The 27,730-nt window shown below is 36.0% G+C and overlaps 2 protein-coding genes across 5 annotated transcripts; both read left to right on the top strand.

The window, feature by feature from the left end:
• The first annotated feature begins 3,838 nt into the window (after window positions 1–3,838).
• On the top strand, window positions 3,839–10,084 carry LOC126726689 (LRR receptor-like serine/threonine-protein kinase GHR1). The gene is made up of 3 exons (XM_050432014.1): window positions 3,839–5,937; window positions 6,074–7,624; window positions 9,260–10,084. The coding sequence occupies exons 1-3, from the start codon at window positions 4,875–4,877 to the stop codon at window positions 9,841–9,843; spliced, it is 3,198 nt and encodes a 1,065-aa protein (XP_050287971.1). The 5' UTR covers window positions 3,839–4,874; the 3' UTR covers window positions 9,844–10,084.
• A 1,842-nt stretch (window positions 10,085–11,926) lies between these two features.
• On the top strand, window positions 11,927–22,876 carry LOC126726690 (probable 3-hydroxyisobutyrate dehydrogenase, mitochondrial). Of its 4 annotated transcripts, XR_007656031.1 has the most exons (11): window positions 11,927–12,269; window positions 12,636–12,724; window positions 13,008–13,122; window positions 15,039–15,189; window positions 16,227–16,309; window positions 17,444–17,539; window positions 19,071–19,213; window positions 19,860–19,944; window positions 20,254–20,333; window positions 21,445–21,713; window positions 22,561–22,695. XR_007656031.1 is itself a non-coding variant. In XM_050432015.1 (10 exons), exons 1-10 carry the CDS (start codon window positions 12,135–12,137, stop codon window positions 22,646–22,648), a joined length of 1,065 nt encoding a protein of 354 aa, XP_050287972.1. In that variant the 5' UTR covers window positions 11,932–12,134; the 3' UTR covers window positions 22,649–22,876. The 4 variants fall into 4 exon arrangements, 3 of the variants coding, with proteins under 3 accessions (XP_050287972.1, XP_050287973.1, XP_050287974.1); XM_050432015.1 differs by lacking the exon at window positions 21,445–21,713 and having other exon boundaries at window positions 11,932–12,269; window positions 22,561–22,876; XM_050432016.1 differs by lacking the exon at window positions 21,445–21,713 and having other exon boundaries at window positions 11,933–12,269; window positions 12,636–12,729; window positions 22,561–22,876.
• Window positions 22,877–27,730: the final 4,854 nt, after the last annotated feature.

The raw sequence follows: 27,730 nt of genomic DNA on the forward strand, positions 1-27,730 counted from the left end.
TAAATTCTTTTTCTTTTTTCACACTAATTTCTCAGGACTTGTTAAGGTAATAAGTTGATTGGAATAGCATTTTCGCAAGATTTTATACTTGACAAAACTTTTGTTGTGCACCATATATAATAGTTCACATGAGTAGTTATCAAAAAGAGATCGTAAAAATGTCTGAACTGTCGGTGTTTTAAAAATTAGCAGCGGGGCTCAAATTCTTGGAACCTGATATGTCATGCAAACGTAAGAAATATTGAGTTGCAGTAATAGTTAAGAAATCATTTTCAGGCAGTTAAAGTAGGTTTACCTGTCTAAGGTTAGATCTTGGTACTAATTCATAATAACCAAATCGAATTGTGAGCCTATAAGTGAAGCAAATTCAATGAAACAACAATAGTCTTTTGTTCGGAAAAAAAGAAATTCAACCAATGGATGTTGTAATGCTTGGCATTGTTATGATCAAAAACTCATATGGGATCATCATGATGCCTCCCACGAAGTTTCCTTTGCACAGTTTGTTTTCAACATGTCAAATGATTCAACTACAAAAGAAGAAAAAAAATGAAAAAGCCAATGAGCATCCAGAATTCCCATTTCCGATAAAAAAGTAAAGATCGTTTTAACATTTTAATCAAAAACCAAAACCATACAGGCATATTTTTTCTTCTTCTTCTTCATCTTCTGTACATATTAAAGTTGCTATAAATGATCAAAACAATCATTGTTTGTTAGATAAGTATTAATGTCGGTCCAGATCATCCAATAATGGCTGCCATTTGGCTACTGCAAAGCACTGAACCCCACAGGTTGGTCTCTGACTCTCTGCCCTTGTTAGTAGGTCATTTTCTCTTACAGCTTCCAAGTTGGTGAATTCCTGAGAATCCAAACTTTCTTCCAGCCGGAGTCTTTACCATGTTTACATTTTCCTTCCTAGCCACCCACAATTTAGTTATTGATTGCTTGAATGTCTGGCATGCTTTACAGTGCAAATGCAGAGAATATGAGATTAGTATCACATGCACAAGTTCTATTAATTATACAAATCATAGAAGTAGTATGCAGAATTATTTGATTAGAAAGGGCAAAGCATAAAGATTTTAAAGGTTGATTTCAATTATGAGAGTTATCAGTATTTTACCATTCAGGGCTCTATTGTTCATAGCAAGAATAATTGGAATCACATTGGTACTTGTGTGTCTGCAGTGGCTCAAATCCAAACAATTTTGTAAGAATGCTAATAGTGAGATATATATGTTAAAAAAAATTATAAATTTGATGCTGCATAATGCATCTGAGAAAGACATGTGGAAAGGTTACTTGGGAATATACTATTTTCTCTTGGAAAATTTAGGTGAAAGCAAAAAGATAAAAGAGCTTCCATGTAGATGTTTATTATCATTGAGTCTTTATCTAAGAACATTTCATCATGCAACGATTAAGACTACTAAATATTTCTTTGAAATGGTCCCACTATGAAGAGAATTTTATTATTGTTTTTTTTTTTTTTGTGAATTCACAAGATCCCTTATACTAAACTTTGAATAGCTTTTTGATAGGTAAGTTTTCTATTTAAATTTACGTTATAATGATTCCAATGAATAGCATAATCAGTTGTGAATCATGTTTCAAGAAACAAAGTACATTAATTTGAATATTCTTTCCTCTTTTATTATTATTATTATTATAATTATAATTATTATAATTATTTTTAAATTTTGGCATGATAGGCTCAATCCCTTGCCAATACTATACTTATATAATTATAATAACCTAAAATAAGATATATTTCATATCTATTTTTTTTTTAATGAGAAAAAAAAAAAAAAAAAAACGCATAAGATATATTTCACCTAAAGTTATCGCTATAGGGCTCAAATCTTGTTGATCCGACCTTGTTTATTGGAACTGAACTACTAACTCATTAAAAATGAAAGACTTATGCTATGGTTTTGGGTGAAATAGCAACAAAAAGAGAACTTTGAGGTTTGGGATAAACCTAAGCAGTATAAAAACTTTCAAAAATATTCAATTTACTCTTTAAACACAAACGATATTTAACACCAATTAAAAAGTTGCTTAGTTCTCCAAATTCTTTGTTTTTAAAGCTTGTTTTGATTGCACCAATTTCACTGTAACTACATATGACAATTATATGCACAAAAGAGTGTCAAAAAACAAAATGAGTACAAGAATTTTCAAGCTATGTTATATGAGGATTACGATTTGGGAGCAAATTAAATATTTTTGAAAATTTTTGGTAATACCTAGCATTAACCTAAATTTCAGGAATAATTTTTACATTTAACCCTATAATTAAATTGAATATAAATATGGATTTTATTAATCTTTGTTTTATATCTTTTCCTTTCAAGTAAAGGAGCTTTGGTGGAGTGGTTAAAAAGTAGTGAATATGAAATTATTATCATTATTGTTTGACGAAATGGAAAAAGAAAAAGAGTGTAAAAAGTGATTGATTATGGAGAAGAAAAGGTTAAAAAGCCACACTTTCTTTCTTTAGAACATGTCAACAATAACATTCCCAGCCTCACGAGCACAATGTAGCCTGCTTGAGAGGATATCATATCATATAGTCTGGACAGTGGACACTGCAATACAAATAGTCAAGTGGTCCTACCCAAAAAAAATAAAAATAAAAATCAAGTGGGGACCACTGTACCCCATCTCTATTTGCCGTCACTTGAGGTCCTCTTGATCTGATTACCATCAATTCAAGATCAAGATCTTGTACACATCAGTAGGGACTACATAATCATATGGCAAACAGTTTTTTGTTGGAACCCATTCTATATATCCGACCGACCGACTTTGAAGATACGTGCAATTGTGATCGGTGAACTATCTCTTTCACTTGTATACATAACTTTTCTCAACTCTTCACATTTGACATGTATAAATTTCAATAAAACAGCAATTGTGATAGGTGAACTATCTCTCTAACATATATGCATCACCCTTCTCAACTTTTCACATTTGGCATGTATAAACTATCTCTTTAACATATATACATTACTCTTTTTTTAAACTACTCACATTTGGTATATATATCTTAAAAACAAAAAACACATTTGGTATATATAAATTTAATACGTGTAATTATGATTAATGAACTATCTCATTAACATATATTATGTGTATCATTTTTCTCAACTAGTCATATTTGGCACGTATAAGGTTGTGACCAAAATGATGACATAAGAGTTGTGTCATTTGTTATTGAAGGCAAAGATGAGACCATCATTGTCCACGTGTCATCATCATAGTGGTGCCTCTGAAAGGGTCCACTGGGCCCCAGTCCACACAAGGGCCACACGGCCCACACGCCTATCATAATAATTCTTCCACCAACTTCACCTCTGTGTGTCAAATATATATGTCTATGTCATGTATTGGAACTTGGAAGAACCGAACCAAACCGAACCAAAGAAAAAATGAGCAAAGAAAGAAGAGAACCTAGTCAAAGGGGCATCTGTTCTGTGTGAATCAGTCCTACGTGGCACTGACCAAACACACTCCCCCACGCTCTTTCTAAGCTCAACAGACTTTGTTTGTTGTGTCATTGTGTGTGTTTTGTTTTTTTATAAAAATAAAAAAGTGCAAATCTTAAACTGTATTTGATAAATCCTTTGATGTCCACTAGGAAAGTGAGAGAGATTCTCTCTCTTATATGTATATATTTTTTTTGTTTGGCGGGTAAATTCTCCACTTAGACAAAAAGTTACACTAAAAAAATGAAAAATCCTAAAGATTTTCCCGCTTACTTTGTCACTACCTGACACTAAACCCCTCAAAAGAATGAACAAAAACTAGGGTTTTTATTTTCTATTAAGCATCCAATGCAGACAAACAAATTAAGGGTTTGATTTTTGGGGTCCTCATATTAGTCAATATTTTTATTTTCACATGCCTCCTAAAAAGAAACTAGTGAAAAGGGACACTGCTAATATTTTTTTTTGAAGGTCTTGTTTTTTTTCATTAAAGAAACATTAGAGCTTTGTACCGTTTTAGTGCTGTTTTGTACCTTTTATTAAGCTGGCCAAAAAATTTTCTGGGTCCCTTCTCTTTAATGCAGTCTCTTGACTCTCTTTGTCCATTTGGTAAGAGACCCATTTCTTGTTTCTTCATGGGTTTGTTTTTGTAGCTGTAATCCATGTGGGACTTGATGGTATCAGATTGTTCAAAGCTCTGAAGTCTGAACTTTGCAAGGTAGTGACCTTGTTGCTAAAAAGATTGAATCTTTGGGAGGGGTAGTTTCTGCTGAGCCTACATTGTGAATCAAGGAGGAACATTGGTAAGAAAAATGCTCCATTTTTGCTCTGGTTAGATCTCTGAAAGCGACTCACTTTGTATGGTACATTTCAGTCATTTAATGCTTTAGCTACGCTTTGAGTGGTTAAAAATTTGTTCTTTGCTAAGCATTATTGTGTTTATGACTTTCATTGGAAGGAGGACCAGCCTTTTGATGTTCTGGCTTCCAAGCGTTTGGTTGTTTGTTAGGTGAAGTACTGTGTTATTTGGGGACTTTGGATGCTTTGATTATTCTGAAGTTCTCCTTTTTGGGCTTTCCAAAGTGGTAATCTTTCATGCTTTTGAAGAATGGTTGTTGCGTACTTTTTGTTTTATTGTAAAGTATTCAGCCAACTTTGTGTTCTCCTTTGAATTCGTGGGTTTGACAGCTCAAAAACCCCATTTCTCTTCACCAGATTAGGCTGATTCCTCATAGTAGTGAAGGATTGTTGAGTTGTTTCCTGGGTTCTGTTATTGTTTTTTACAGTAAGTGGTGTGGAAATCAGTTGTGCCTATTTGGGTTTGTGGATTAGAAGCTGAGAAAAGCTTTTCTCTGTGTTCTTCACATTGAAAGGATTAGCATGAAGGTCATTACTCTTTTAGTGGCATCTTTATTTTTCCTCTCTGCCATGGGGCAGCTTCCTTCACAAGACATTTTGGCGCTGCTTGAATTCAAGAAAAGTATCAAGCATGATCCCACTGGTTATGTCCTCAGTTCATGGAATGAGGAATCTATTGACTTTAATGGCTGCCCTTCTTCTTGGAATGGAATTGTTTGCAATGGTGGAAATGTTGCTGGGGTTGTTCTTGATAACTTAGGTCTGTCTGCTGATGTGGACTTGAGTGTATTTTCCAACCTCACTAAACTCTTGAAACTCTCCATGTCAAACAATTCCATGTCAGGCAAGATTCCTGAGAATATAGCTGACTTGAAAAGCCTTGAGTTTCTGGATGTATCTAATAATCTGTTTTCTTCATCTTTACCGCCGGGGATTGGTGAGTTAGCGAGCTTAAGAAACCTCTCATTGGCTGGGAACAACTTCTCTGGCTCAATTCCGGATTCCATATCTGGGCTTGCCTCAATCCAGACATTGGACTTGAGCCACAATTCCTTATCCGGGTCGCTGCCAACATCATTGACAAAGCTCACTCGCTTGGTATCACTGAATCTATCTTTTAATGGCTTTACAAAGAGAATCCCAATAGGTTTTGAGCTGATTTCTGGTCTGGAGGTGCTTGACTTGCATGGAAATATGTTTGATGGTTATCTGGATGCTCAATTTTTGCTTCTATCAACTGCCATTTATGTCGACTTCAGTGGGAACATGCTAGGTAGTTCTAGTTCGCAGCAGCAGAAGTTTTTACCGGGTATTTCTGAGACTATTAAGCATTTGAATCTTAGCCACAACCAGCTCACTGGATCATTGGTGAGTGGAGGTGAGCTACAGCTCTTTGAGAACTTGAAGGTGTTGGATCTGAGCTACAACCAGCTGTCTGGAGAACTGCCTGAATTTAATTTTGTTTATGACCTCCAAGTCCTCAAGCTCAGCAACAACGGATTCTCTGGGTTTGTTCCTAATGGCCTACTGAAAGGAGATTCTTTAGTACTTACTGAACTGGATTTGAGTGCCAACAATCTGTCAGGTACTTAAATAGTTACTTTGTTTATTCTGGCAGTACTGAAATTCACAATTAATATATTATGTTGAACCATTCCATTGCCTGCACTACTACTATGTTATGTAAATCATTGTGTCTCACATTCATGTTCATCTTTCAGGGCCAATAAGTATGATCACGTCAACAACTCTTCACACTCTTAATCTCTCTTCGAACGGACTCACAGGCGAGCTTCCTTTGCTGACTGGAAGCTGTGCAGTACTTGATCTATCGAAGAACAAATTCGGAGGAAATTTAACGAGGATGGTAAAATGGGGTAACCTTGAATTCCTTGATCTCAGTCAGAATCATTTGACAGGGCCTGTCCCTGAAGTAACCCCACAATTTTTGCGTTTAAATTATCTCAACCTTTCCCATAATTCTCTTAGTAGCATGCTGCCAACAGTTATCACACAGTATCCAAAGCTTAGAGTTCTTGATCTCAGCTCCAACCTGCTAAATGGAAAGCTTCTAGCTGATCTGTTAACAATGCCCACTTTGCAAGAGCTTCATCTTGAAAACAATATATTGACTGGTGATATTAAGTTCTCTCCTCCTTCCGCTGGTGAACACAATCTACAAATTCTAGATCTTTCTCATAACCAATTTAGTGGCTATTTTCCAGATCAATTTGGGTCATTGACTGGACTTCAACTGCTCAATATTGCTGGAAATAACTTTTCTGGTTCTCTGCCAACTTCCATGGCAGGCATGAGCTCATTAAGCTCATTGGATATATCACAGAACCACTTTACAGGTCCTTTACCAAACAACTTGCCTGATACCCTTGACAGCTTTAATGCTTCACATAATGATCTTTCAGGGGTTGTCCCTGAAAACCTGAGAAAGTTCCCTAGTTCTTCTTTCTACCCTGGAAATTCTAGGTTAAGTTTACCTGGTGGTGGTTCTTCTGGGGCAAACAATTCTCCAGCTGAAAACCACAAGAAGAAGCCAATGAACACTATTGTCAAAGTCATAATTATTGTTTCATGCGTGGCTGGTGTTTTCATTCTTATACTGCTTGCTATCTTTGTACATTACATCCGTCTATCAAGGAGACCCCCACCAGAACGTGATATAAAAAAATCAGTCAGCAGGCGAGCTCCACCAAACGCCTCAGGCATTAGTGGAACAGATAGTGGCGGTGCTTTGGTAGTTTCAGCTGAGGATCTCGTGGCTTCCAAGAAAGGATCCTCATCTGAGATAATCAGTTCCGAAGAAAAAACGGCAGCTGCAACTGGCTTTTCCCCATCAAAAACTAGCCATTTCTCTTGGTCACCTGAGTCTGGGGATTCACTCACTGGTGAGCACTTTGCAAGACTGGATGTGAGATCACCAGATCGATTAATTGGTGAGTTGCATTTTCTTGATGATACCATCACGTTAACACCTGAGGAGCTGTCTCGCGCACCAGCTGAAGTATTGGGGAGAAGCAGCCATGGGACTTCTTATAGGGCAACACTGGAAAATGGGATGTTCTTGACAGTTAAGTGGTTGAGAGAAGGGGTAGCAAAACAGAGGAAAGAGTTTGCCAAGGAGGCTAAAAAGTTTACAAACATCAGGCATCCAAATGTGGTGGGTTTAAGAGGGTACTATTGGGGGCCTACACAGCATGAGAAGCTCATTCTTTCAGATTACATCGCACCTGGAAGTCTTGCAAGCTTTCTATATGGTAACATTTTGTCCTTACCCTTGTTTTGATAAGTTGTTATGTAGTTGTGTTATGGACATTGACACCTGTAACAGGTGAAGCGATCTTAACAAATGGTACAACAAAGATGCTCACAAATGCCCATATCCTGCTTTTAATATATACATCTAAGCATAGCTTTGGTACTCACTAGATCAGCTCATAGGGGACCCTATGTGAGTCCTAATAGAAATTTCCTTTGCATTTGGCTTCATGATCTGGTGAAGGAAATAAAGATGAAACAATTACACAATTTATCAAGCTTATGAACTCAGGGTTAAGCTATGGGAGAGATCATGTTCGGAGAGTGCTGTTTTTTGCATTCTTTCTATCTTAAACTTTTTTGTTAGAAGCTGAAATATCTGGCGATATCTGCGTTGGACGCATGGTCAATTTTTTCTGTCAAAGATAGTTGGTGTTAGTGAACCTACACCAAAACGCCTCAATAGGCAAATTATTGTTGGTCTTGTGCATATTATCTTAGTTCTCCTTTCTGATGGAGTGATAAGAAACTTTACATGTTGACGCAATCTGTAGAAGCACAATAATATTGCTTATTTTAAGTGAGATGTGTAATGTGTTCTTAATTGAATTTGGCATCCTTTGTGCTAAATTTTATTCATGATGTGCCAAATAGCAGTGTGACACAATAATTGGTAGCATTAATACTTGAGCAACTAGATCCTCATACCATCATTATTTCATATAAATTACATTCACTGATTTTTCTTACTAATCGATGTTTCCTTCTACTCCAGACATTCTTAGTAGAACCAACTAGTATAAGCAGTACTACATACATGAAAAATCAACTTTCCTTGTGAATCAGGAAGTCACTTATTAAATTCTTGTATAACCACTTACCAAAATCTTTAAATAAATTATCCATTCACTTTAGCATTTTTCATCATAGCCTGACCGAATCATCATTTTGGCGTTCTAATGTTATTGATTGTTTATTGGTCATTGTTAGAATAATGTTTAAATGATTAAATTCATTTTTCTAACAGCTTAAATGTTTAGGATAGGTGGTAATTTACTATAGTATCAAAGTAGGTGGTCCTGAGTTCAAACCCTTGTCTCCACTCTACATCCCATTTAAAACTTAGTAATTCCATGTGGTTCTTTGCATATTGAGTGGAGTTTGGGCCCACGCTTATAGGGGACTGTTAATATAATGGTTAAATTTTTAAATAGAAATTTTCCCTAATAGCTGAAGCTTTTGGTACAAGTGTAAATTTATCATGCCCCTTAAGGAGTAAGGACAGTTAAGGAGTTGGCAAAAAATTGACCTAGTGTTTATTTGCCATGAACCGGTATTGTTTGTCACCTCATTACACATTACCTTATATGTTTTAGCCAAGATTATTGCTTGTTGGCTAGATGTTAAGATTTCAACCAATACAAACCTTATTATGTGGCAGTTTCATGCAGGAATCTCCTTACAAGAAGCTTTTGCAAAGTTTTGTTGTAACTAAGATGAAAGAAGGCCTTTTGCATTTGTCCCTTTTAATATGACATTGATTTATTTTATATGTATCTATATGTATCTGTATATGTTTCTTTCTATACGTCACTATTTAGTTTTTTAAATTTCTGATGCATCCCTATTTTCAGACCGGCCAGGAAGAAAAGGTCCGCCGTTAACCTGGGCCCAAAGGCTCAAAATAGCAGTTGATGTTGCACGTGGCCTGAACTATCTCCATTTTGATCGTGCTGTACCACATGGTAACTTGAAAGCAACAAATATACTGTTGGATGGGCCTGATCTAAATGCACGTGTTGCTGATTATTGCCTCCATCGCCTCATGACCCAGGCTGGCACCATTGAACAGATTCTTGATGCTGGGGTTTTAGGTTACCGTGCGCCAGAGTTGGCTGCTTCCAAGAAGCCACTGCCTTCCTTCAAGTCTGATGTTTATGCCTTTGGAGTGATACTTTTAGAACTTCTAACAGGAAGGTGTGCTGGTGATGTAATCTCTGGTTTAGAGGGGGGTGTTGATTTGACAGATTGGGTGCGGTTGAGGGCAGCAGAAGGTCGGGGCACAGAGTGTTTTGATCCTGCAGTGATGCTGGAAATGGGGAATCCAGCAATTGAGAAGGGAATGAAGGAGGTCCTTGGAATAGCTTTACGCTGTATACGATCAGTTTCTGAGAGGCAAGGTATCAAGACCATATATGAAGATCTCTCATCTATATAGTTTGGTGTTGAATCCAATTTGTCTAGGCTTGAGTTTTTCTGGGAATTTAATATCTTATTAGCCTCCCTTTCTGAATTCTTGATGTGGCATGTTCGCATGCTCTGCTAATTGTATTAACCATTGTTGTAAAAATGGAGCATATTTCAATGGGGTACAAAATTTTAAATTTTGCTACCATGATGTGCTTTGACTTTTGCTTTGAGATGGCTTCCTAATGACAAATGCAATAGGGATTAGGAAATACTGTGCTTAAAAAGTGTTGCACCCTGTGTCTTCTTAATTTTTGTACAACCAATGGTCTAACTTGTGGAAACCATCTCCAGATAAAGAGCTATCCAGTTGTGTCCTTAAATGCTCATATGGTTTATAAATTAGTCTGCTTGTTACATTTGTGAATGTATACTGGCTGCAAAAGAGATTGCAGGAGGTCCAGTATTATCGTATTCTCGAAATTTTTTTAAAGACAAGTTGCAGGAGAACCACTCAATCAGTTTGCCAACTGATCCTACTGAAATTAAAATGCAAATAATAAGATTCATTAGGATTTTTGGTAACATGCTAAATTGTATTGAGAGATTCATTTGGACTGGCCCAAATTGTAATATGGCAAAATTGAATTGAACTGGGCCAAATTGTAATAAGCTAAAAAATCAATTCAATTTGGCCCTGTCTAATTAAAGACCATTCTTATTTTACTATGGCCCAGTCCAATTCAGTTTGGCTTCCTATTTCCTATATATTAAAAAAAAAAAAAAATCAATTTTCCTATTTCGTGTATCCAAACAAATTTTCATGTTTGAACCGAGCCCAGAAAGTACCAATTTATTTCTATTGCTAGCCTTTTGTTCTGGCGGGTTGGGTTCTTTCGGTTGTGTCTCCTGGTGATCCAAAACAGATTTGGTAATAGGCTGGTTTGAGTTGCGGCCTCGCCAGAGTCCAGACCTTTTGAGTTATGGGCCGTTGGGTTTTGAATATTTATTCGAGTAGGCCTCTTTACATTTATACACCCATCTTCAATCATCATAAAAGAAGATAATCATATTGATCAGAAAAGATAACATCTACAATACTAGAAACAACTTAACATATGAGTTGAAGTGGCTATTATAGATTATAGATCAACATGACAAAGGGTACATATACTTTTCTATTTTCTGATCAGTACAATAGATTTTTTTTTTTTTTGATATATATAATAGACACATTTTATACATAACAAATTACAATTATAATTAAGTGAAAAATGTTAGAGATTTAAATTCTTAAATGTCAGGTGATATTCTAGAAAGCTACTAGTAGTAAGACAATTAAGCCCAATTATTAAGTTAAAATTTTATTTTGGAGAGAGTTTCAACCCATGACGTATTCTATTATCAGACCAAGACAAAACTTAAAGATAAAAAAAAAACATGAAAGAAAATGTAATACTATAGTGTCTATTAAAATATCATCAATAAAATGAGAGAGAGAGAGAGAGAGAGAGAGAGGGGGGGGGGGGGGGGTTTCAGACAACTCAAGTTTTTTAATGGTCAAACAAAATACTTAAATTCAAATATTGTTTACACCACTAAAGCCATACCAGTGGGTTCCAGTTAACTCAACTGGTAAAGTCTCTGATAGTTGTATAAGAGATTTGGGGTTTAATCCCCATCTATACCAAAAACTGATTGGTGTCTTGATCTGATGATAAAGAATTATCATCAGGAGCGGACGCCATAAGTTAAAACTCTCTAAAAAAAAAAAAAAAAAAACTAAAGCCATACCAAAAATTCACAACAAATTCCTAAATTAGTTTATTATTTCACACATAGGTCCACCACAATCTTAATTCTTTTTATAGGTCCACCTCAATCTACAATTTAAAATTCTTTTTATTGGCCTTGCGTCCTTAGAAAACTCTAACCAATTAGTGTGCATTCGGCATCATTAGTTTACTTAGTTTTTTATGTACTTTGAAAAAGTGAGTTATTAAAATGGAATCATTGATAAATGGAAAAAGTAAAAAGACATGCATTATTGTCAATCCCATCCAGAGTTTCAGTTTTTATCCTTTCTTTAGTCTTCATTGTAACAACAAAGCATAAACTGAAATCAAAACTTTTCACGAGTGAAATCACCCGCTGAGTTTTCCAAAAAAAGGAAAAAAAAAAAAAAAAAAAGAGTTGGCAAGAAAAAGACATTGTCTTTTATGAATAAACAATCGTATAGCTTTCCATTACAAATTGATATAATAATAGAAGTGAGCTTGTTGTTCATATTTATCTGCACAAAGTGTAGTGATAGTTCATGAGATGATGAGTATGGCGATTTGCAGGGTGAGAGCAGCACTGCTTTCTCTTTCCAACCACAAATCTTCTCTTATATCCTCTTCTTCTTCTTCTTCTTCTTCTTCTTCAATACGCAGTTTTTCATCATCCCAGTTTGAGGTAAAGCTTTCTTCTCTTTCTTCTAACCGTTGCCTTTTCTGGGTCCTTAATTTCTTCTCTGCTGAGATATAAGTGCAACCATATACAGTTGACTGTAAATTAAGGCAGCCTAAATGAGTTAGCTCTATGTTAAACAATGAATTCTGCAATTTCATCATGTTATTTCCTTTGAATTTTTGAAAAGAATTGATGATTATATATATTGTGGGTTGTGGCTTTCTGGGGTATGAAAATTCAGGCTCTAAAATATTTATAATTGCTTCATGGGTTTTTAGCACGACCCAGTTGAAAATCTGGCATTTTTTTTTACTGTGAGTTTTTTTGCAGAGTTGTTTAAGAATTTCTCAAACTATTTTTGTATTACAGAGTGTTGGGTTCATTGGGCTGGGAAATATGGGCTCCAGAATGGTGAATAATCTTTTGAAGGCTGGATACAATGTGACTGTTCATGACATGTAATGTACTTGAATCTTTTCCTTTCCTCAAGTTAGTATTTTGAGTTCTTCAATTTGTTTGGATTTCAATTAGTTATTTCATTTGTTGTACAATAAGAAATGTTCAAGTCAGTGCAGAATTCACATCATGCTATGTAGAAAATGAGGGCAATGAACATTTACTTCATGGCAGTGAAGCCCTTTCAAGTGTGCTGTAAATTTAATTTGGGCTGTTCCGTTGATGAAAAGATTACCATGCACATATCTAATGTGAATTAATGTGGAAAGTTTGGTTGATTTTCAGAAATTGTAATGCCATGAAGAAGTTCTCTGATATGGGAGTTCCAACAAAAGAAACACCTTTTGAAGTTGCAGAAGCAAGTGATGTTGTAATAACAATGTTGCCTTCTTCATCTCATGTGAGTTTTATACTTCTATAGTTTCATTCTTTTTCTCTTTGTATACACCTATTCAATTCTATTATTTGCATCGCTTAGTTCCATGGTCTTCCATAATGTAGTAACTCACCAAATTTAAAGCTTAATCTTCTTCAAATGTTTGCCATCACCTATTTTGGATGTTAATGTGAACTTTTCATCATTTAATATAAGGAATATATATTTTATGGATTACTTCCATTCAGTCTGATCAAGTTTCCCTTTCAATTATGTAATTTAAATCCAAAATATTTTTTGATAAGTCATAAAATTGTTATTTAATATTAGTTAGCCAGCTCATAATCATTATTAATATTTCTTGATTTCTTTTTTATCCCACTTAAAATTTCACACTCGAATTTTAGTCTGGCTTGTCCCCAAACCTTCAGATTCCAAATATATGTCCAATAATTAATTTGGACACTGTATTTTAGTCTGGCATATCCCCAAGTACCTGGGAACTATTTTTATAGGACCCTGGTATTCTATCCAACTTTGCAAATGATAATGTCTTGTACCTGATTCTTAGTGAAAGCCTATTTTGATTTTAAAATTTGCCGGGTGACCGCAACTACCTAGTTGATTACCCTGTATCATCAAAACCCGCTGAATTATATTCTCATTGTTGACACCATATTGCATGCTTTGCCTGCACTGCTGTTCTTCTGTATTTCTTCCAAGTGTCTAAAGAAAGTCCACTCATCTTCAACTTTCGTGAGTTCTAACAAGCAAAAAAAGAAATAAAAGTTCTTATATTAATGAAATTTATCACTATTTGAAATTAGTTTTTGTTTAATATACAACTAAACTATGAATGTGATGTTTTATATTTGGTGGACAATATAAAGCTTCATTTTTGCTGCTTAGATTCTGTATCAAGTCCATGCATATGCATTGATGATGCTTGAATATCAAAATAAGAAAAATTACATTGTGTGAAGGACCTATCCATCTTAATTATAATAGGATTCACTATGTACCTTCATTTTTTAATTTTCTTAGTTTGAAGGATCTCTTCGTTGATTTGTTCTTCTTCCACGGTGGAATAAGAAAAAATCAAGTAAAGTAGTGGAAGTTCCACTACTTTTCTTGATTAATACATCCCTTGTAAAATTCAGTTTCACTGGTGCTGCTCTTGTACACTTAGTGTGTACATGAATGATGCCTGTTTGGCTATTTTGAATTTTTTTTATTCAAGAAAGGAAGAAAATATTGAAGATGCCATGTATCTCTGCTGTATTATACAAAACACCTAGGAGATGACACCTCTAAAAAGAAGAAAATATTGATATCATAACTTTTGGCTCCAAAGTATCTGTCAGCTTTGCTACAGATTTGTATGTAAACTGTACCAACAAGTCATTTATGAATTAAATTACTGTATGTGTACATATTGTGCTAATGATGTAAACAAGAGAGCACAATGTGAAGAACGATTCAAAAATCAAATATTAATACAGATAAATAGAAAGTTACATATTTTTGGGATTTGATTGAAATAATTATTACAATGGATGTACCTAGTGCACAAAACTCCCAGTTTAATGGGGTGTGGGTGTGGGAGAGATGATTGGTAGATAGCCCTACCTCCCAATTTTGTTTTTGAGAGGCTGATTCCCGGGTTTGAAATAATCATTCATTTTAGTTATTATTGCTTATAAGATGCCTTTGTGAGTGCTATAATGTTTTCTACCCAAGCACCAACTCAAATTTTGATAGGTTGAGTTTTGAGTCTATAACACTAGAGTATGGTCTTGAATGTGTTTTGTTTATATTTATATAATGGTTCTTACTTCCAAGGTGGTTGTTGTCATTAACTCTGCGTAGACAGAATGAACGTCTTTTTTTTCTTTTTTGGTCTTGATGCCAGAATCAACATACTGATAGAATTTATGTAGGTATTTGATGTTTTCACTGGACCAAAAGGTTTGCTTCAAGGTGGCAATCTCCTAAGACCATGGTTATTAATAGATTCATCTACTATTGATCCACAAACATCGAGAAAGCTTTCTGTGACTGTATCTAAATGTAATTTAAAGGGAAAGAAAGGTAAAACTAACTAGTAAATTAAAGTACTAAGCAGACTGTGTTTTAGCTTGACCTGCCTGCCAGTCATTTGTGATGCTTGCCATTGTATATGTTAGTTATAATCTTGCCTATTATAATTTAGAAACTTTTCAAGTTCTTGTCCTGTCTGTGTGTATGGCTGTTGATATTTTGGCTATAAAGTAGTGTATCCACATAACAGGGATGTGGATTACTCCTCAAACTTCTTTCTATTCTCTCTCTCTCTCTCTCTCTCTCTCTCTCTCTCTTGCACCTTGATTCAAGATCGTACAGGACCTACACAAGAATGGAGCAGAAGGAATCATAAAAATGATTTACATAACAGAAGAGTTACAAAATAAGACATAGGAAACACACTTGGAAAACACCAATGTCATGAACTTAAATACAATCCTGGAAAGGGGACTAGGTCTTAGAACTACTCTCTAACACCAAGCTGAGAGCAACAATTACAGAAACTGACTTACCTTTAAACTAGTAACCTTTTTTGATGCTTTTTTAATTTTTAATTTTTTGAAGCTTTTAACTAGTAACCTAATACATATTAAAATGGATAATGTGATAGATGAAATATTCAAAATAAATTCTAAAGTTACTGAATTTTGTCCATTAACTAGTCAAGAGATATAAACCAAGATATCAGTTGATATTGGAAAATAGGAAAATACAGAATGGAATTTAAAAAGACTGCATCTACTGAGAAATCGATTATTCATGCATTGGTGCTGTCATGATTATGTACTCTAAACATAGCCCTACCTTAAAAGTATGGATCACTTAGTATGTTATAATCTTTTGTAGCATAGACTCATCTTAACAATTTGGCATTTCTAATGAATTACTTTTGGTGAAACCTGCCTTCATATTGATCTTGAACCAGAGAATCTCTGATTTATTTATTTATTTTGGTAGGGGAGGAAGTGGAACTTTGATACATGATCATAATTTTATCTTTAGATATGCTTGACTTACCTTATGCTTGTCCATATATAAGGACTGACAGATTTCATTATTTGTAGACAATTTGGTAATTCCTGTCATGTTGGATGCTCCAGTATCTGGGGGTGTTCTTGCTGCAGAAGCTGGCACACTTACTTTCATGGTATGATTCCACTTTTGTCCTTCAAAGTGACTTCTAGCTCTACTACTTTGAGTTCTCTCATTCCTATTACTCCAAATAAGGTAGAAAGTAGCATGCCAAGCAAGCTTATGTTATGTGTGCCTGAAACCATTACTTAAAATGAGTATCGATCACCCAAGTGAGCTCAACCACCCACTCACTATCTATCAAAAAGACACTTCAAAAGGATCTCCCTCCATAATCTTCAAATGATAGAGCACTCAATATAAAGGCGATCCTCTTGTCTCAAGCTTACCCTTCAGAAGACACATAAAAGATCCCCTTTGGAACCCCATCTGACAACCTTTTTGGCTATATGAAAGTAAACAAGCTGAGCTTCTCTGATACAGTTATTCCCTTTTTTTCATGGTTTCTTTTTAGTTCTGTCAGAGTAGTCTTGTCATCACAGGATATTGTGTTTTTTGGCCATAAAAGTAGCATATTACAATTCATAATGAACTAATTAATTAGAATCCAGAATTGTTCAACTATAATTCCATGGCTTCTTGTTGCCCTCACCTTCTTTAGTGTATCCTTATTACATCTATTTGAAACTGGAAATGCATGGCTTTGGTGTAGGCCCATAAATACCACCTACACCAAACATCACTTGTTTAGAATTTGACTGATGATCTCAAATTTTTCCCATCTGATAAACAGAAATCCTAGATAATCTAGCAACCTGCTATCAATTTAAATTAAAATGTAATGTATCTGTAAATGCTAACCAATTTGGTGGGATCAAAATTCTAACGAGAAGTCAACTTATTTATGCCTAATCATTAAGAAATTTCCTAATTCAAATTATATTGCATTTGTAGCAAAGTTTGCCACCTTTTAGTATAAATTTTAGTGGCATGGTCCCTGATTATTAGTTTTCTCTCACAGATGAGAATCTGTTATGCCAATGGTTCAACATTTTTACATAGTTAGGTTTTCTTTCTGAAATTAAATTTAGCTACTATTGTTGCTTTTTCTTCATTTAAACAAGAGGATTGTTTACATCTAGGAGACCTGTATGGTGTAGAGGTTGGGGAGGCTGTGTTAGGTTGAAGGCACCCAAATTTTGTATTCTGATAATGATCAACTTATGAACAAAAGCTAGCATTATTCCAGGTTGGTGGATCCGAGGAAGCTTTTCTGGCTGCAAAACCCTTATTCCTTTCAATGGGCCAAAACACAATATATTGTGGGAAAGCAGGAAATGGTTCAGTAAGTTCTCATACATTCTTGAAGTTTAACTTTCTGATGTTATTTTTTTTACTTATTTCCATATGGAGTATTTGAAAGTTAAATTAATGATGGAGGAAATAATTTAAAACTCTCAGCATACACTCCTAAAACCGTCTTTTATATTTCCCTTCTGAGGTGATCTTACTTTTCTGAATAAACTTGGACTAACAGAGAAGCATACATGTCACTGCACAATGTTGGGATGAGATGCTATAAAATATTCTTATATCAGAGAATGAAGATCCCATATTGAAACCATGCGGTTTTGTTTATTTAATAAAAAGTTGACTTATAGTAGGTATTGTTTGTTTAAGATATGGGTTTATGACTTATTATGTGTAATGGTCCAAGAGGCCTATTTATATTTTAAGCCCATGTAGGGTTAACCCTTGCACTTATAAGTACGCTCATTAGGGTTCTGTGTAACACACACTTGATCATATGGTAAAGATGTAGCTGCTGGGGCTTTATCCTGTGGTCGTAGGCCATCAGGCCAAACTGTGTAATTCCCCTGAGTCCTCTTTCTCTCTGGCTTCCGCATTCTAACATCAATACTGGCTATTTCTGTTCTTTATTTTAACATTGTTTGTGTCTGAGCTTCATATACTCATCTTTCTAAGCATAATTGAGAGTTTAAATAAAGTTATTTGGAGGATATAAGTGAGTGATGAATCATATAACTTTGTAATAAATACCAAAAAAAATCATTTTAGGTCCTATATAGCATCTTTTAGCATTTAGGAACCATCATGAAGAAAGCTTTATTGTTGTGGCATAAGAATATATGATTAGTATAACCTCAATATGTTCAATGGAGTGCTAAAAGAATCACTTAATAGTCTCCAAGAATCCATTTAGATTGGTCATTTGGTTTGTTGCATTAATATTATGATTCATGTGGTAATGGAAGTTGTGATCACTTGAGTTTGCTTGGTTCTCTTTGCAGATATTCTCTGGTGCAATCTAACATAATTTGCCTCTTGCTTTTCAACAACAATACAACATTGATTGTATTCTGTGTTTTGAGGTTATAAGCTACTGTCTTATCTAGCATGCCCATCCTGACACATTTATTTGGATAAGAAGATATCAGTACTGTCCTTGAAATGCATACATGGAAATCTGCATGACTGATCAACTCAAATGGGTCCAACCCTAGTCTCAACTGAAATGTGATTTGAAAAAATCTACCTCATCATGCTTAAATCTTCAGCTTGCTTTTGTGGTAGTTCACCATTCAAGAGTGAGATGTTTCAATTTTGTACATCAGGAAAGAAATGGAAAACTTTTAACAAATGATCAAAATTATATCTGTTTAAGGACATTTTTCTCAGGTTTCCTTTCCTCATCCTTCATCACAAGAGCATACACTTCCATGTTGCTGTGTAATAGTCTGTGAATGAAGGAAATATAGCTATTCTTTGCTTATTCTGGAATCTTGTTCTTAACTCTTAGCCAATCAGAATCTGTTGCAAGTATTTGATACTTGGAGCATGGGTTTGTTGTATAGGCCGCAAAGATCTGCAATAATTTGGCAATGGCTATTAGCATGCTTGGTGTTTCAGAAGCCCTTGCTCTTGGTCAGTCTCTGGGAATTTCTGCCAGTACTCTGACAAAAGTATTCAACTCTTCAAGTGCTCGCTGTTGGAGTAGGTATTTAATACTTCTTTTATACTCATCTGTTAGTGACATTTGATACTCTCCTTCAAACAAGACTACAATGGAAGCACGAGTACCCTAAACTAGTTCTGAAGTTTGTGCTGAAAGATGATCTTAATGTGACTAAAAGTTATGAATCGGCAAAACAAAAATGAATTAAGATTGGAACCTCTTCCTCAAAGTAAAACTTTGTTGGCAGAAATTTGCATAAGATAAACCCAAATTTTTTTTTTTTTTTTAAAGGTACCTTGGAGACACATAACATAGTTTCCCAGACTCCTCTCCTTTTATGACATCAGAAAAAACCTTCATTAAAATAGTAATTTGGATGGATACATCCATATATTTGTTGTAGAAACCATTTGCAACCATCTATCCCAAAAGCTATGCTGTTAGAAGTGGGCAACAATGTATATTGAATTATTGTGCATTCACCACCACTAACAGAAACAGATCAGGAATATGGCTTTTCTAGGTCATTGGATATCAGTAGTTCAATAGTGGTCTTGAGAGATATAATTGAATTTCTCTACCAGTGGGGCATATTATCAGGTTGTTAGCCTTGTGGCTCAAATTTAAGTAAATCTGCATTTCTCCTGGGTTAATCAGTATTTATATACTAAGGACATGCAAATGACAGTGACAGCTATAATCCAGTTCCTGGAGTGATGGAAGGAGCACCCTCTTCTAGGAATTATGACGGTGGGTTTGCATCTAAGCTTATGGTAAGTGGTTTAGCTTGTTTGCTTTTAAAATGATGACTTTTTTTATGTTAATTTAGATAACATGGTCATGTACTCCCCAAACCTGTTGTGTGCCTGTACTCTCTGCTTCACTTGGTTGCCCAATCACTCAGTGGGGCACTTAATCCTTGGATGGGCTTATTTGAGAGCTAGGATGAGTCAAGTAGGCTAAAGACCTGCCTGACTATTCTTGGTTTTTCTTGTCATAAAATATTATTAGAAACATACCTAACTAGTGGTTTGTAATTTAAATCTTTGGATCTGATCTTTATGTACTTCTTTGTGCTGCAGGCTAAAGACTTAAACCTTGCAGCAGAATCAGCCAAAGACATTGGTCAAAAATGCCCATTAACATCCCATGCTCTAGAGATGTAAGTCCTTTTTCCTTTGTATAGCAGTTCAGGATTTTCATAATTCTAGCATAAAATATTGTTCAGTTTCTGATCTTCTGATAATCATTTTATCACTAGTGACTTCAGTCAGCTTTCATTGCATATTGAGTAATTCTAATAATATATCTTGAATCGTGTTGTACTTATTGTCTAATTTCTAGACTGGAGCCAAGACTGGGATGGACGAGGATTATTGATAAAACATATTGCTGTTGCCCAGACTAGCTAGTCAGACTAAGCTCAATTGAATTTGCTTTTATCCTAAACTACTTCTATGAATATAAAGAGGCCAGCCCATATGCTTTTAGTACATAATTTGCATGACTTATATGCTGATTTGAGGCCAAAAAAAGAAAAATAAAAGAAAAGAAATGAACTATGAGGCTAAACATAGAGTATGGAGAACGTCAGATACATGTTTGTATAAAATAAATTTTTTTTTGAGAGAGTTTCAACCTATGATGTCTGCTCCTAATGATAGTTCTTTATCATCAGAATAAGACATCAATCGGTTTTTGGTGCAGGCGGAGATTGAATCCCAAATTTCTTATTCAACCATTAGAGATTTTACCGATTGAGCTAAAAAAATAATTAATCACGTGTAAATGCAAGTTTGAATTTTTTCTTTAGTTCTCCAAAAATGAGGATGGAAAAGTTGATTTTTTAAATATAATTTTGAGATTATCAAACACGTTTGGAGCTTGTAGGGCTTTGGTGAACAATATTGCACAAGACAAGGTAGTACATTGATAATGTTTCTGCTGAGCTGCTACTCACTTGATTGACCATAGAGCTTACAAACCTCCCCTTCTTTGGTCTACTGTCATTTTCCAAGCCCTACTACCAGCGGTTGAGACTGTCACACCAGTCAAAAGAGTACTCCAATATGTTTTCAATAACGGTGTGACTTTGTGTGTGAGAATGATGTGGCAATCATGGACGCTTAAAGTATTTTCAACGACCAAGATTGACAGAATTTTAATGTGGTTTATCCTAAATTATCTAGAGAAGCTGGATTCCACTTAATGAAGTCCATCTCCTTAACTTTATGTCTCTTGATCTTCTTCTTTTTTTTTCGCCTCATTTTCAGATGTGGTTCTGTGTGGAGTACACAACTATAAAGTTGGTTGTTTCCATCTTTTTTCCTCCCTCATTTTCAGTTGTTGTTCTGTGTGGAGTAAACAACTATAAAGTTTAAGGTTGTTGAGTTGGTCGCTTGAATAGTGCACATGGAAGTGCACAAAGCACTAAGTCTTAGCTATGTACAACAAAACCACTTTTTCCTACTGCTAATAGAATTGGGTATCCTCCACGGAAAGCACAAACCAACTGCAGTCAACCATATATATCTGGCCAAAGGTCAGTTTCACACAAGTTTGATCCTTTACACACCAGGTTTAGAACTCTTTGGATGTATTTGGACTTGGTTTTAAGTCACCTTTGTAATATCTATATTTTCTTAATGAAACTCTTTTTTTGACTTTGCCCGTGGACGGAGGTTGAAGGCTTCAACCACAAAAACTTTGTCTTTCTTGTGTGATTGTTTTTTCTATTTTGATTTTGCATAAACCTATTAGTATTGGATAGATTCACAACAAATAGGTATCAAACTTTTGCTATCTCTACAATGGTCTTTCCTCAAAAATCAGTCCAAGTGATTTTTGAATTACTTAACCTCTCTATCTAACCTCCATGACTAGTGATTATTACTTTTCCAACCAAGATTATCCTGCAATTTTTTTAAACTTAATTTTCCTTTTTCTCATATGTGGGGCAGTCTTCTTCAAACTTGAATATTGGAACTGAACGAACTTGTTTTTGGTTTGACCTTATCATTATTAGAATTATATTATAATTATCTTCAGCATCAATATTACAAGGCCATTTTGAAGGAATTGAGCGACCTGTTGCATATCCAAGTTTCATTTGCAGCAATCTGGATGGTCGCTACAATTTTAAGTAATTAATATTTTAATTAAATTCTGAAGCTATTACAAAATTTGATACAGGCTGGTGTTAACATCTTGCTTGTTAAAGAAGATAAATTGAACAAAAAGTTGGTCATGCCACATCAATTTTCTGCCCTATGGAATTTGATGAAAACTATGCTATAGTGCAACAAGAACAAGAGGGTGAAGCTTGAAATTACTAATGCAACATGTTAAGTTGAATCATCATAAGCTGATGAACCAATTCTTTCCTGCAGATATACAGAGCTTTGCAAGGATGGCAATGAAACTAGGGACTTCTCCTGTGTTTTCCGTCATTATTACTCTGGCATGGATGAGTTATAGTTCAACCAGTAAATGAAATGCTTGTATTCAGCCAAAGAAAAAGGTTTCGCTTGTAGAAGAAGCTCAAGTGTTGGAAAACTTTATGCTTCTTTTTTAGCATCTGATTCTTTGCCATTTCACGCTGGTTTGTTACTTGTTAGAATTGTTCGTTTCTTTAAACTGGTTGAATTCGTTGTAGTCTTGTATATTTTGTCTGAAATAAGTTGCATAAAGCACCAGAGTATCTAATATCTAAATTTATATCATATATATACAATAAAAGATGGGTCTTAAAAGACATGGTTGCATCAAGTGAATATCTTGTCTTTGCGACAAATGGCTATACTCATTAATTATTCAACTTTAGTAAGGAATTTATGCATCGTGTTTATTTTAAAAAGGATTCATGCATGTGCATTAGTAACAAACTAGTAACTTATCAGGTAGTGAGCAGTGATTTCATCTGGACAAGCTTCCAAAGCAAAAACCAAAGGGAAGTGTTAGATATTTCGATTTTAATTTCATAAATTAAAAAAATTGTACAATGACTATTTAATTTATTGGGAATTAGCGGATGAATCAAAAGTTAGTAGCAGTAAATGGGACCCTCCCAACTGTTGTGAACATTAATTTTGATGCAACGGTTAGAGAGGATAAATTTGATAAAACAAATTGATCCTCTTCACAAAAACCACCAAGAGCCTTAATATTTCCTTAGTCAGGCCATAACAATTTGATAAAACTAAGGAAAAAGAAATGTGTGGCATCATTGATTCATTGACATGGAATTAAGTAAAGCAAATTATTTAAAATACAAATATAATAAAGAGAGATCTTTTTGCAATGTTCAATCCAATTCTAATAGTTACTACCTACAGAAGCTTATGAATATCATGGACACCGTAAAATTATATTGACTTGTGTAATCTGAAACGTTAAAGCTCACTCTTCTAAAGAAGCTTGTGAATGGCGAACTTGGTTTGGACACTTAGATCCTATACACTTATATCTATTTTCCTTTGTGTCATATGTAATGTGGGGCTGTCTTCATCATACTTGTTTTTGGCTTTGATTTTTCATCATTAGATTCTAATTATAATTTTCTTATGCATTACCATTACAAGGCTATTATACAGGAATTGAGCTTTGCATATACAAGTTTCATTTGCAACAATCTGGATAATTGAGACAAAACGTTTATAATTTAAGTAATTGTTAAACTAATTATACTGTGAAGCTATTCAAAATTTGGTAGAGGCTGGTGTTAACATCTTGTTAAAGAAGATATCTTCACGAAGATTTGGCCATGCCACATCAATTTTCTCCTTATAGAATCTGATGAAAACTAAGCTGTTGTGCAACATAGTTATCACTAATGTAACATGTTATCAGCAGTAGAAAATTTGTTTCCATAGTATTTAAAGGAATGTAACCAAACACTTAAAAATATTTTCTGGAGTATTTTCAGGAATACAACCAAACACTTGACTATATTTTGCTTTATGAAAAATATTTTCACTTGAATATATTTTACGGTAAGGAAACATTTTCTATCGAATTGAAAACAGCCTAAGTCACCCCTGTTTGGACGTTGGAGAAGGAAGGGAAGGAGGAGTTGACGGAGAAAGAGAGAGTTCTGTTAGTTTTGCTGACATGGACTTGAGTTGGAATTTTAATTGACGTGGTTGATTTTGATCGGGCAGGTGTGTTATATTGCAGAAATTGCACGTTAACCAATTGCGGGGGTAAATGCTCACATTGAAAAGTGAAATTGTTTTCTCACCGAAAGATAGCATAAGTGGAGAGATTATCTAGAGTTCTTAGCGTACTTTATTAAGCAAATCACACAATGGGCCAGGTCGGGTCGGCCCGACCCGTTTTTACTTGGCCCATGGGTCTAATGGGTTGGGCTTAACGGGCTGTTGACTAGTCAATGGGCTGGGTCGGGCCGGGCTGGATGGAAAAACCCTAGCCCATGGCCCTACCCATGGGCAATGCCCATTTGGGCTTTAGTGGGCTGGGCTAGTGAGGTGGGTTTAATGGGCTAGCCATGGGCATTTTTAACAGGTCTTCAATGAGGTTATAAAAATTTGACCAAAAAAATTATAATTATATATTATTACAAATTATCAAATTGAACAATTAAATCTACTAAAAAGATTCTATTAAAAAAAATACTAAGACATACCTCTTAAAAAGGTACTAAAATAAGATTAATTAACTTTTATTGATAAGAATAAATAAGTACATTGAATTAAATATCAACTCTTAAAGGAAATTGTGGGGTCCAATAATTGACGTGCCAGGCCCATTTGCTGATGAAGGGTCCAAAGGCCTAAGCCGAAAAAGGTCATGGCCAGAGTTCAAGAGTAGTATGGCCCAATTGGCCCGGAGAAGCAGCCGAGGACAGTGCAGTCCTCGGCTGACCCAAGAACAAGGGCAGAAAGGTAAAGGGACGTGCTTGAAGGGAAATCTAAAATATCTAAGAAAGGCTTCCTTTGCCACCTTCCCCATGCATATCTCTGCGCCTAACAGATCCTTATCCATTAACTTTATCAACAACTCTCAATGACTTAGGTCTGGGACTGATGGGACAAGTATCAGTCTTGGAAAGGTCGACCCTACACGTGGACGAAGGAAATTGAACGCATGCTAGTATAAAAGAAAAAATATGTAACCTAAATGAGGGGGAGCCCAGAAGGAGAGGGAGGGGTTCCAAAGGTGAATACACCTGAACCATGTATGAAAAGCTTAACAAAACCACCACCGGGTGAACATGACTTAGCCTTTCGACCCACTCTCTACAAATGATATTGTATGGGCACATCCACGTCCTGACCCAACTACAATTTCGGTTCGTTCTGGAACGTGACCCTACAATTGGCGCCGTCTGTGGGGAGGCTTGCGCGTTGGCACGGGTGGCGCATGAGTCAGCTCTTCAGCAAGTAGAGATTCACGAGTTTTTCCCATCTCTGGCGACGTACAGTTGTTGCTCCGTCATAAGCTTCTGTTAGGGGCTACGCCTTGCACTGCTAACGGAGCGGGCAGCTCTAGGGGCTTCCGGCCTCGAGCCAACTCTTCCCTCCCTGGCCTAGGGGCTGACCTTCGAAAAATAAATAAGTATAGAGAAAAGACTACTTAAAAAGAAACCTTACAAGTTTTGGACAGAACCAAGGCCTTGCATGGTCCTCGGACCCAAGCCTATGGGGAAACCAAGTACAAAAAAGAAATCTTACAAGTTTTGGACAGAACCAAGGCCATGCATGGTCCTCGGACCCAAGCCTATGGGGAAACCAAGTAAAAAAAAAAGAAATCTTACAAGTTTTGGACAGAACCAAGGCCTTGCATGGTCCTCGGACCCAAGCCTATGGGGAAACCAAGTACAAACAAGAAATCTTACAAGTTTTGGACAGAACCAAGGCCTTGCATGGTCCTCGGACCCAAGCCTATGGGGAAACCAAGTACAAACAAGAAATCTTACAAGTTTTGGACAGAACCAAGGCCTTGCATAGTCCTCGGACCCAAGCCTATGGGGAAACCAAGTACAAACAAGAAACCTTACAAGTTTTGGACAGAACCAAGGCCTTGCATGGTCCTCGGACCCAAGCCTATGGGGAAACCAAGTACAAACAAGAAACCTTACAAGTTTTGGACAGAACCAAGGCCTTGCATGGTCCTCGGACCCAAGCCTATGGGGAAACCAAGTACAAAAAAAGAAATCTTACAAGTTTTGGACAGAACCAAGGCCTTGCATGGTCCTCGGACCCAAGCCTATGGGGAAACCAAGTACAAACAAGAAATCTTACAAGTTTTGGACAGAACCAAGGTCTTGCATGGTCCTCGGACCCAAGCCTATGGGGAAACCAAGTACAAACAAGAAACCATATAAGTTTTGGACAGAACCAAGGCCTTGTATGGTCCTCGGACCCAAGCCTTTGGGGAAACCAACTACTTAAAAAGAGAATACAAGTTTTGGACAGAACCAAGGCCTTGTATGGTCCTCGGACCCAAGCCTCTGGGGAAACCAACTACTTAAAAAGAGAATACAAGTTTTGGACAGAACCAAGACCTTGTATGGTCCTCGGACCCAAGCCTCTGGGGAAACCAACTACTTAAAAAGAGAATACAAGTTTTGGACAGAACCAAGGCCTTGTATGGTCCTCGGACCCAAGCCCCTGGGGAAACCAACTACTTAAAAAGAGAATACAAGTTTTGGACAGAACCAAGGCCTTGTATGGTCCTCGGACCCAAGCCCCTGGGGAAACCAACTACTTAAAAAGAGAATACAAGTTTTGGACAGAACCAAGGCCTTGTATGGTCCTCGGACCCAAGCCTCTGGGGAAACCAACTACTTAAAAAGAGAATACAAGTTTTGGACAGAACCAAGGCCTTGTACGGTCCTCGGACCCAAGCCTCTGGGGAGACCAACTACTTATAAGGAAAAACCGTGTTACATGGATTTTCTAGTTTGCCCTCGGATCCTCAACGCTAAAGGGACCAGTAAGGAATGGAGTAACGTGTTTCCAAAAGCATAACCGAAGTCATGCAATGCTCGGTCGCTCCCTCGGATGAATTATTTAGAATTTGTCGTCCTCAGACAGTACTCCCACGCTTATTACAGAGCGTTCAACTGTCATCTCGGTTAGTTTCCTAAGTTTAACTTACTATAAATTATTATTATGCCTGATAGCGTCGGTAGATTAGAATTAGTTGGATTGTGTTTCAAGAGTTCATGCTTTAAATACTGCTGAGGAGAAACACACGCATGGGGCACACTCACTCACAAAGTAGTGTAGTCAAAAGAATAGTGTCCAGAACAAGTAAAGAAATTTCCATTATCACTACAACAAAGAAATAGTACAGCGTACAATGAAAAGCTGGAATCAGTTTGCGTCAAAACTCATTACATAACCGAAAAGAAAGGAAGATACAAGAGAATAAAATGAAGTTGAGGAAGTAGGTCAGAGGAGAGGTCGGCTACAGCCCCAAGACCTTGTTCTTCCTCAATGCTTTCACATGCCCACAACTCAAACAGCAAAAGAGACCCAACTTGAGCCTGACACCGTTGAAGGAAAGGTGCAGGGAGTTGGAGGTTGAGGGGCT

The sequence above is a fragment of the Quercus robur genome, chromosome 5 (assembly GCF_932294415.1).
Source record: "Quercus robur chromosome 5, dhQueRobu3.1, whole genome shotgun sequence".
Taxonomy (NCBI): Eukaryota; Viridiplantae; Streptophyta; class Magnoliopsida; order Fagales; family Fagaceae; genus Quercus; species Quercus robur.